Source organism: Arachis ipaensis, chromosome B7, assembly GCF_059453495.1.
Source record: "Arachis ipaensis isolate K30076 ecotype BB chromosome B7, ASM5945349v1, whole genome shotgun sequence".
NCBI classification, from domain to species: Eukaryota; Viridiplantae; Streptophyta; class Magnoliopsida; order Fabales; family Fabaceae; genus Arachis; species Arachis ipaensis.
The window spans coordinates 100,987,916-100,998,436 of NC_142442.1; the positions used below are offsets into that span (position 1 = coordinate 100,987,916).

The 10,521-nt window shown below is 34.6% G+C and overlaps 1 protein-coding gene across 4 annotated transcripts; it reads left to right on the forward strand.

Moving 5' to 3' along the window:
- The first annotated feature begins 278 nt into the window (after positions 1 to 278).
- LUH (LEUNIG-like protein) lies at positions 279 to 10,188 on the forward strand. 4 transcript variants are annotated; one of them, XM_088493268.1, is made up of 19 exons: positions 279 to 522; positions 676 to 732; positions 978 to 1,075; positions 1,249 to 1,346; positions 1,738 to 1,847; positions 1,937 to 2,226; positions 2,334 to 2,409; positions 2,523 to 2,631; positions 3,273 to 3,322; positions 3,414 to 3,665; positions 5,536 to 5,607; positions 5,942 to 6,163; positions 6,470 to 6,614; positions 6,678 to 6,787; positions 7,229 to 7,378; positions 7,555 to 7,710; positions 7,790 to 7,906; positions 8,334 to 8,531; positions 9,715 to 10,188. In XM_088493268.1, exons 3-19 carry the CDS (start codon positions 1,017 to 1,019, stop codon positions 9,856 to 9,858), a joined length of 2,358 nt encoding a protein of 785 aa, XP_088349394.1. In that variant the 5' UTR covers positions 279 to 522; positions 676 to 732; positions 978 to 1,016; the 3' UTR covers positions 9,859 to 10,188. The 4 variants fall into 4 exon arrangements, with proteins under 4 accessions (XP_088349394.1, XP_088349395.1, XP_088349396.1 ...); XM_088493269.1 differs by having other exon boundaries at positions 6,473 to 6,614; XM_088493270.1 differs by having other exon boundaries at positions 5,539 to 5,607.
- Positions 10,189 to 10,521: the final 333 nt, after the last annotated feature.

Sequence of the window (10,521 nt, forward strand, 5' to 3'; positions counted from 1 at the left end):
TTAGTAGTTAGTAGTCACTATTACCAAAAAATTATCCAGGTGATAAAAAGATAGAAATGACAACAAAACTCGATATTAATATATACAGATAATTCATTAAAAAAAATTAAAATATCTCTCTATCTACTGTATAAAAATTTATTTGTATTTTTCTCCATTATTTCAATATTATTATAGATAACATGTAATTCTTTGTGACTCCTCCATCTAAACAACTTTTAGTGCAAATAAAATAAAATACACGTTTAATTAAAAAAAATCTTGCCCGATTTAAAAGTTATACGTTGTACATACAGCAGCTATATATAAGGCATTAGATGCCTTCTCCCAAGGGTCCATCGACCCACTCGATCAGCCTTATATATCACATTATTAATCATCGCATCAACACTCTTAACTCCGGCTTGATGCACTTCACTCACTTCCGCCCTTGTTGTTCTTCGCCCAAAATTCCTAGATTTCTTTAGATTCTCTTATCTCACATGTTCCTCTCTTCTCAGTAACATTCTCAACAATTTCAACGTATGTAACTCCCTACTCTTTACCACTACTACCTTTTAATTGAAAAAGATTTTATTTTTCTTTATCCCTCTTCCCCTAATTGTTCACTTTTCAAATTGAGTTCAGATTGGTTATTCTTTTTGCTCAATTATTGTTTTTCTTGGCTTGTGTTAGGTTTGGTGTGATCGGTACGTTGTGGGTGCGGATTGCATCCTCTGATCCAAGAGACTGGTATGTTCTCTCTTTCTGCTTCAATTTTGAGAATTAACGTCGAAGATTGTCGAATTTGATTCTGCAAATATTTAATTTGAGAGGAATACAATGATTCCTGTTTTCTAATTGTGAAAGGTTGTTCAGCTCACTACAGCTCCGCATATTTAATTTTTAACAAAGAGTTCTTCATTTAGATGTTTTACGGGTGATCTTTTTTTCTTTTTTAAATTTTGTTAGTTAGTTAGTTTGTTTCTTCTTTGCAGAGAATACAACTTGGTCTCTTGGGAGTTGGGTTTGTCCATATGAAGCCCGCTACCACCAACATGGCTCAGCCGCAGAGTAATTGGGAGGCTGATAAAATGTTTGTGTCCTGCCAATTTTTATTTTAATTTTAGATTTTTTATTTCTGCATTTGATACTGTTTTATTTGGAGAATACATGTATTTGGTATATATTTGATCTTGTGTCCTGCCAATTCATTTATATATTTTTAATATAAATTTTATTTTTCTTTTTTCTCCTGTTATGCTTCAGGCTTGATGTTTACATCCATGATTATTTTGTAAAGAGAAAATTACATAACACTGCAAAAGCTTTTATGACAGAAGGCAAAGTTTCCACCGATCCTGTAGGTAATGTTCAATTCTACTGACTTTACACTTCAGATGTTCAGTTTTAGGGCTGCTGTGTGTTAAGTTACACATTCATAAAACATACAACCAAAGTAGCCTATATAAACACATGGGCATCGCTCTCTTTTTATAGTAAAAGGTGGAGCAGACGTGAAATGTAAGAATTCTAACATTGGTTTCTACTCGGAGGTTAACTTACCCTTTGGGTTTCTGCTTCTTCCTTTGTGTTTTTAAAAAAGTTTCATCATTTATTGGATTTTTTCTCCCTTAATATTCAACAGACATTAATAATGTGAAGTAAGATAAAACTAGTATATAATGTATATTCTGAAGAAACTGGAAGTGGTTCAATTTGGTATCGACGTGAGTTGTCTTGTTTGCATGTCTACAGCAATTGACGCTCCTGGAGGATTTCTGTACGAGTGGTGGTCTGTCTTTTGGGATGTCTTCATCTCAAGGACAAACGAGAAACATTCTGAGGCTGCTGCAGCTTACATTGAGGTGATCTTGTAATCTGCACCATTTTATTTCTTAATTCCTTTAAAAAATTTATGGCAAGGTGAATCATATATGTATTTGCTTGTTGGCAGACCCAGCAAATGAAGGCTAGAGAACAACAACTTCAGATGCAACAATTGCAACTTATGCAGCAGCGCGGTGCACAGCTGCAACGACGGGATCCTAATCATCCTCCTCTAGGTGGTTCCTTAAATGCCATGAACTCTGAAGGAATGTTGGGGCAGCAACCAACAAATGTGTTGGCCATGAAAATGTATGAAGACCGAATGAAACACTCTCATTCAATGGAGTCAGAGGCATCTCCAACACTTATCGATGCAAATAGGATGGCCCTTCTTAAATCTGGAACAAGTCATCAAGGGTAAGTTTCCTTTTCTTTATAGTTAATGTCTACTAGAGTTTTCCTACTAACTTTATCTTCATAACATGGACTGGACTGCTAATATTTTGGGTATTTTGTTGCTTCAGTCAGTTGGTCCATGGTAATTCAGGAAATATGTCTACTGCATTGCAGCAACTTCAGGCCCGGACTCCTTTGACAACTGTAACTACTTCAACATACTTAGCCTTGTCATGTGTTTTTTCATTTTTTCTCCCCTAGCTTTTCTCGATTTTCACTACTACCATAACAAGCAACTGGATGTATTGAACTTATAGGACATCAAAGGAGAAGTCAATTTAGGTGCCACTCCCAAGAGTTTGCCTATGGATAACTCCGTGTACAGACAAGCAATTTTACAATCAAAATCCGGGCTAGGCGGCACAGGTATTATTTCTGTGGCCATCTTTTATAAAATTTATATTAATATTTTACTCGTGGTCTAATGTCTCTTGGGATAGCATTTATCATTCTGTCTCTGTGATGTTGCGCTAGATCGTATGTTATGAATCCCCCAATTCAATGCATTAAATATGTTGCTTTGACTATACTGCATAAATCGCATGCAATGCTGATATAGAATTGTGTCAATTTTAGAGATTGGATCATGACTCAATGCTATTCTTGATTCATCTCTGACTTGTATAACTGGAATGACAAATTGGATTGAAGCGCATGAATTACACAGGAATTGAGTAGATAGATGCAATTCAATTCCCATCATTTCTGCACTTGTTTTTATTGATACAAATCGGAATTTTCAAATATCAATACAAATTGTGGTTTAGGGCCAGATTGTTGCTTCATGATGCCTTATAATATTTATTTTATATATATAGGGTAAAAGAAAGATGCTTTCTGCAATACTGTATTTGTTGATTCCCTTTCTGATAACTGGGATATTTATTTGAATTTTCAATTCTGATATCTTGCTGAAGCAGTGTAGTTGAGTTTTGACAAAATAATGCTACTTTAACTTTGCCTTCAATATTTAGGCAGAATATAAGATTTTTATTGTTGTCCTCCAGGGTTAAATCCAGGGGTTACAAGTCTTCCACTAAAGGGGTGGCCCTTAACTGTAAGTTGAAGTTTATGATCAATTCATCATAAAAGTTGCTTTCATGTAGTCATTTAAATAGGATAGAAAATGAGCTATCACCTTTTCACAGGGTATTGATCAACTAAGACCTGGTGGCTTGGGCGTACAAGTTCAGAAGCCTAATTTGACAACTCAAAGCCAATTTCTTTTGGCATCACAACAGCAGCAAGTCTTAGCACAATCTCAGGCACAAAACAACCTTGGAAGTTCTAATAGTCAAGGTGATATGGATCCACATAGACTTTCTACTGTCCCTCGAGGTGGCTTAAGTGCAAAAGATGGTCAATCTACCAGCTCCCAAGTGCAGTCAGGTTCACCTAAGGTTGAATTTGCTCTTCAAATATTAATGTGCCTGAATGTATGAATATTGTCTTATAATTTGTATAAAAAAATACATTAAAATCAATGTCGGTTAATGTACTTGCTTTAACACTCAAAACACAATCATATGCTTTATCTATAATTTGTTTGAATGTATGAATATTTATAATCCAAAGAAAATTTAAATAAATAAATAAATAAGGCAACACAGCAATAACAACAACAACAACAACAACAACAAGGGTTGTCCCATTAGGTAAGGTTGGTTATATAGATCAAACAACGCTATTGCGCCTTGCAAGTGAAACATTATTTGTTTAAAAAAGAACTTTCCATGCATTGCCACATATTAGAAACTATCGCTTTTGCTACTGTTAAATGTCACACAGTGATATATAATTGGTCAATGTCTAGGAAGTTTATACTTGCTGTGTATCAAAATCGAATTCATAAATTTTTAAATGAGAAAACGATTTGTTTAGATCTTTTTACCCTTTTTTTCTTCCCCCAGAATTCCTGGTGTTCTTTTATATTAATAGAGTGAGCTAGAGGGAAGCTCTAGAAGAGTCTAGAAGAATGTAGAAAAGTCAGAATTAGTTAGATGTTCAGTTAGATTAGCTAAGCAGAATAGATAGTTGCTTCTAGAATCTGTTTAGAGCCTAACTAACTTAAGCAAGTCCCTCCTGTATATAAGTCCATGGGCTTAGTATTATTCCTGATAATAACAGAATCATCATTCTCACAATTCTCTCTCTCTCTCTCTCTCTCTCTCTCTCTCTCTCTCTCTCTCTCACACACACACACACACACACACCTCTTCTCTTCTCCTTCACATTCTCTCTGGTTCACCTAAATCTGTCATATATTGATTGCATTTAATCTAACCCTTTGTTGAACTTATATAAAAGGATTTCAAAACTTGTTTCTATGTTATGTATTTACCTTGCCTAAGTTTATTAACTTATGCCATAATATACATTGCAAGATATTGCATTATGTAAACTATCATTAAAGAAGCTGTTCTTACTCTATGCTCTAAAGTATCTACTACAAAATTAATAATTTGATGGATTTGATGTTAAAGCATTTATATCAAGAATTTAAGAATAAATACAACGAAGGGTGGATCTGTTTGGTGTTTCTTGTTTTTAGCTTTTGTATTTAATTTTAGTTACAAAAGTGCCGCCTTGTTTTTACTCTACATTCTACTAATAGAATTTTGCCATCAATGTTCACTTTTCAAGAAACCAACCAAACTAAGGTGATAGTTTTGTATTAATAGTAGTACACAAAAAGAGAATGTTTTCCAGTCAACAACCTGTAAAGTTTGAACTAAAGGTCATCAGTTACACCACTCCTTGATATTCCAATAATCCTAATGAAGTAGAAAGTCATTCAGAGCATTAGTCTATAACTTTGTAAATAGATACCTCTAAACTTCTCAACATGACAGGTGTATAAGGTTCATGCTGAAATCCCCTTCTATAGGATTCACCAATACATGTGTAGTTGGGCACCTAAGAAGTTTTCCTTTTACCCTGTGGTTGTAACATGGTTTTTCTGCTTTTGATTCCAAAAGGAGAATGTCTCTGTAAAGTTCTGGAGCTGGTCCACTAATTGAATTAGTAAAGTAAGCAAAGAAAGAAAAATAAAATTGTCTTCATTTCATATGTATCAGCTTTGTTTTCTGCTTGAAGAATAGGCAATATAAACCCGTGTTATGCAAGAAAAAGTATGCTTTCCTGTCTTGTGTGGTGCTTTTTGCAATGGAATTCACTCTTTATAGTCAATTTTTAATATATATATATATATATATATATATATATATATATATATATATATATATATATTAAATCTTTAATTGGGTTCAGCAGGTGAAGATGTCCCAGGCACAACATTCACTATCTCAACAGGATCATTTGCAGCAGCAGCAACTGCAGCAGGTTTTTGCTTCATATCACTTTCTTCTATTTATTTGATTATGAATTTTTATGCATTTAAGCAGATCAATATGGTTGTCTATTTTTGGTGGTTTTGCTTTCACCATATTTTTATTTATTTATTTTCTATTTTTGTTATACAATTTATGAATGGTAGAGGGCACGAAACAAAGCTGCATAATCTTGTGAATATGCTACCATGCATTATGACATTATGTGCTGCTGATGGTGTTATTAGATTCATTTGCAATCACTTTTATTATTTCATTTTCTATCATTCTTTATTCCCCCTATGCACTTCAGAGCCAACTAACATACTATCTCTTGTTTGTTTCAGAACAACCGAAAAAGGAAACAACATTCTTCTTCTGGACCCGGCAATAGCACTGGTACTGGAAACACAGTAGGTCCTTCACCTAATTCACCACCATCAACTCACACACCTGGTGATGGAATAAATACAGCAAGCAGCATGCAGCATGTTAACAGTATGCCAAAGAGTATGATGATGTATGGTACAGAAGCAACGGGTGGCCTTGCATCGTCTTCTAATTTGCTTGTAAGTTTTATTTTAATTTATTTAGCTTGTTAGCTGTTACAGTATATAAATCATGCTTCATATATACATTTGATTCACTGTTGAGTTGTACAGTATGCTTTTTTTGTCTGGTACTTCTAGCCCTTTTGTTTGCCAATCATATTTAAGTCATTTATAACTAGTTGGAAATCCACAATTGCTAAGCATCAATCCTCTTGAGGCATTTCCTTACTCATAGTGTTTTTGATACTGTATTATAAGCCGGGAGAAGCTATTTTGTCCAATTGTCCTTTGTATCATCATCATCATCATCATCATTTCATAAAGCAGGAGGATATGGACCGATTTGGAGATGTTGGTACTTTAGAGGATAATGTGGAATCCTTTCTATCAAATGATGGAGGAGATGAAGGTAGTCTCTATGGAAGTATAAAACAAAATCCGGCTGAGCAACAAAAGGAACCATCAAAAGGTAGTCTTTTACGACTGATTCGCTTGTGTATTAAAGTATCATTGACCAAATTTTGCATTTCAGGTTTCACCTTTGCTGAATTTGGTTGCATACGAACAAGGAACAGCAAAGTTACTTGCTGTCATTTTTCATCTGATGGAAAATTGCTTGCCAGTGCTGGACATGACAACAAGGTATTGCATAATGCATAATATACATAGTACGGCTTATTTGAAAAATGTATATGGTGAAGATTATGGTGTTTTGTCCCCTTCTTCTACATGCTAACCATTTTGCTACACTGTATCTTGCCCTTTCCCCTTTGTTTCTAAATTAGTTTATTTGATCACATCCATTTGGAGTTTTTCTACCAAACCTTATGAAACTATGTTTTTATCTACTCATGAGTTATCTTATTCTAAAGGTGTGCTCTTCTATCATATGCCATATACATAATGGATTATTGTGACATTTTGATTTAGTTATGAACGTTTTCCCCTTTTTTGTGGTGGGGTTAATAAGATTGCCTCTAATCTCTAGATTTAATTTTCTGAAAAAACTAATTGAAACAAATTTGTATACTATCTAGTTACTAATAGTTGTTTGTGTTACTTTTAAATGGAAACCCAAACTAGGTTGTCCTTTGGAACATGGACACTTTACAGACAGAGAGCACTCCAGAAGAACACAAGTTGGTTATTTCAGATGTCCGTTTTAGACCAAATTCATCTCAGTTGGCAACAGCCTCAATCGATAAATCTGTGCGGTTATGGGATGCAGCCAATGTAACAGTTTTACTAACTTGCCGAGATTTACATTCAGCTTGAACATTTTAATTTTCTAACCTAAACCTAGATTCTTGCTTCTTTATGCTTTGTTCCCCCTGTGGGGTTTGTCAAGGCCTTTTGCTGATATAACTCTTATATTTTGGTTTTTTATTTGGTTTATTTGTTTAATGCAGCCAAGCTATTGTGTGCAAGAATACGGTGGGCACAGTGCAGCAATTATGTCTCTTGATTTCCACCCAAAGAAGACTGATATGTTCTGCTTTTGTGATAGTGAAAATGCAATTCGGTACTATGATATTACTTCATCCTCCTGCACACATGTATTGAAGGTTAGTTCATGCAATCTTTGTTTCCTCTTAGAATGTTTTATCATGTGTGCCTTGTATGTTTTACAATTGATGATTTCAGGGTGGAAATGCTCAAGTGCGGTTTCAGCCTAGAGTGGGGCAAGTACTAGCAGCAGCTTCTGACAAAGTAGTGTCAATTTTTGATGTTGAAACCGACAGACAAATTTATTCACTTCAGGTATAATCTATATCCATGCTTGCTCATCCTGCTTATGATATAATCTGATCTCGTCTTAAAAAGTATCAATGACACAGCTGATTTTGTTATATCCCTGACCTCTTTTTTTGACAATTGCTCGATTTATTGAATTTTCTTTTATGTTTTTTCTAGTTCCTCAGTATTATTCAGTCCTCTTTCTGCCTCTATCTTTTTCATTTTAAAATGATATCCTCCTTTCTTATTCCAATATATGTGCTACAGTTCAAATTATTTTATGATATTGTCGACCCAACTAACAAAATAGAAACCAGAATCAATCACCACATGAGACACTTGCAGCTGTTGGTGGAACTGAAGATTGGTTATCTTTTGCAACACTGTGATCTGTTTATTTCAAGGTTTGTTTGTCTTGTTGATTTTTTTGTTAAATTATTTGTCTTCATAGGGACACTCTGAAGCGGTGAACTATATTTGCTGGGATGCAACTGGAGATTTCTTGGCAACTGTGAGTCAAAATTTGGTGAAGATTTGGACACTGGCCTCTGGAGAATGCATTCAGGAGCTTAGCTCAAATGCAAACCAGTTCCATTCTTGTGTCTTTCATCCAAGCTATTCAACTTTGTTGGTGATTGGAGGGTTTTCGGTAAGTTTTTGTTTGATATGTGTTGTACTAAATGGATGTTTTTGAAGTGGTGCCTCGTACTTTCGGATCAGCAAAACTGCATCCATTCACAACACAGAAAAACATCCTAAAGAAATTCCTTCCTTCAATGACAAAAGCCTGTCCTTAATCCATTCAGTTCGGTTGGCAATCTGAATCAACTGACATCATCAGGCTCCATCAAGAGATCCTTTGGTGTTCCTTTAGATCCCTGCAATCCATCATTTAAATCGAAGCCTTCTTTGCTCATCTTGTCTTTTCTTTAGGAGCAGGACTCATCATTACATGTTTGTTGCAGGAAATCTTGACACTAGTATCCATAATCATGTAGGAAAAAATAAAGAAACCATAAGCAAAGCAAATATGAACAATCTTTGCACTTGAAATTGTTACTTGATGCCTAACTAGTAACTACCACCAATCAACTTCTTATGCACCCTTTAGGAGTATCTACTGTCAAGCTGCCAAATGTATTTTTTTTTTAATTCCTTTAGGAAAAAAAAAAAATACTTGATTGCGTATCCTCAGATTGATCTGCTTATTCTTTTTCTGTATTCCTCCTCCTAATCTTTCTGAGATCTTTCCTTTCAGCCAACTCGCCAGTGGCCTAAACCTTCTTCCCTTCTAATCTTCCTATACAGATGACATGAATCAAATTCCAACTTGACAACATTAGGCTTGGTGTGTGAATGTATTTCAAATTAACTACTAAAGTTGACACAAATTTTGAATTGCAGCTGTAATTGTGTGTTCAACAATTTTTAGAAGTTAAACAATTTTTGTAACACTGTTTCTCCTCATTGTAAACCCAACACTGCTTCCAGTTTTTCTTGCTTTCGCATTTGCTTAAATTTGCTCAACTGAGTGTCATAGGTTGAGCCCTGTGTTAGCCATGAATTAGCTAGCACCCTTCATTAATCATCATTCGTTGAGGATTGTTGTTGATGTCTTGGAAATAAGTTTTATATGATTCAGAATTTTCATAATCTCAAATTATCAAAATGGGGTAAAAAGTGCCAACCGCTGACAAGTGATCTTTAACCCTTTTATTGTTATGATCTGAATATGTGATCATCCAATTAAATAAACATCATGGCGGATATTAACCTATTTCTATTACTGCTGAAGTTTCTCCTTTTTTTTTTTGGGGTTCTGTGGTCTGCAGTCCTTGGAGCTGTGGAACATGGCTGAGAACAAAAGCATGACAATTTCTGCACACGAGAATATAATTTCCGCTTTGGCTCAATCTCCTGTAACTGGAATGGTCGCCTCTGCAAGTCATGACTGCTCTGTTAAGTTATGGAAATAATTAACAGGTTATAGGCTCTCTTGTACTTACTCAATTCTTTGAGTCACACCCTTTATTATGAAAGAACTCGGAGATCTGTATTGGAAGGAAAAATTGGGTCTCTGAACATTATGCAATAATATTAATTAGTCTGCAATAAGGTGTAAGTGTAATGTCACATATATACAATTTTGCGCTATATTTAGTATCATAAGAACAAAGCATGTGGCGATTTTCGTAGTTCTAGTGACGATTATCAAAGTTGTTAAGGGAAATGTTTGTCTTGTCGCTGAAGATGTAATTATCCGACTATTTGTGATTGCTTGTATTATTAATCTTGTTTTCTATAAATTGGTCTATGGTATTTATGAAACTTAACTAAGTTGACTTTGGGTAGAACCAACTTGTGTTAACTTCGTACATTTGTTATTAGAAACGTTAGGAATTAATTCTTAAGCAAATTAAACAAAGTCTTAATGTGTGGTGGTCTTTTCTTTTTTAATTTTTTATTTAATTTTTAAGAGTAATTTTCCAAATCACTAGAATGTTTTAAAAGTAGACTAGTATTAAACCCGTGCGATGTACACACTTACATTTAAATTTGACATGGTTAGTAAAATAACATTTTATAATCAGGAACACCAAAGAGCTTGAGTTACTGCAATTAAAATGAGGCCAGATGAC

Coding starts and splice junctions, on each gene's coding strand:
- LUH (XM_088493268.1), top strand. CDS start 1,017: ATGAAGCCCGCTACCACCAACATGGCTCAGCCGCAGAGTAATTGGGAG. Junction 2,227..2,333: donor TCTGGAACAAGTCATCAAGG/GTAAGTTTCCTT, acceptor TTGTTGCTTCAG/TCAGTTGGTCCATGGTAATT. Junction 7,711..7,789: donor CCTGCACACATGTATTGAAG/GTTAGTTCATGC, acceptor TGATGATTTCAG/GGTGGAAATGCTCAAGTGCG.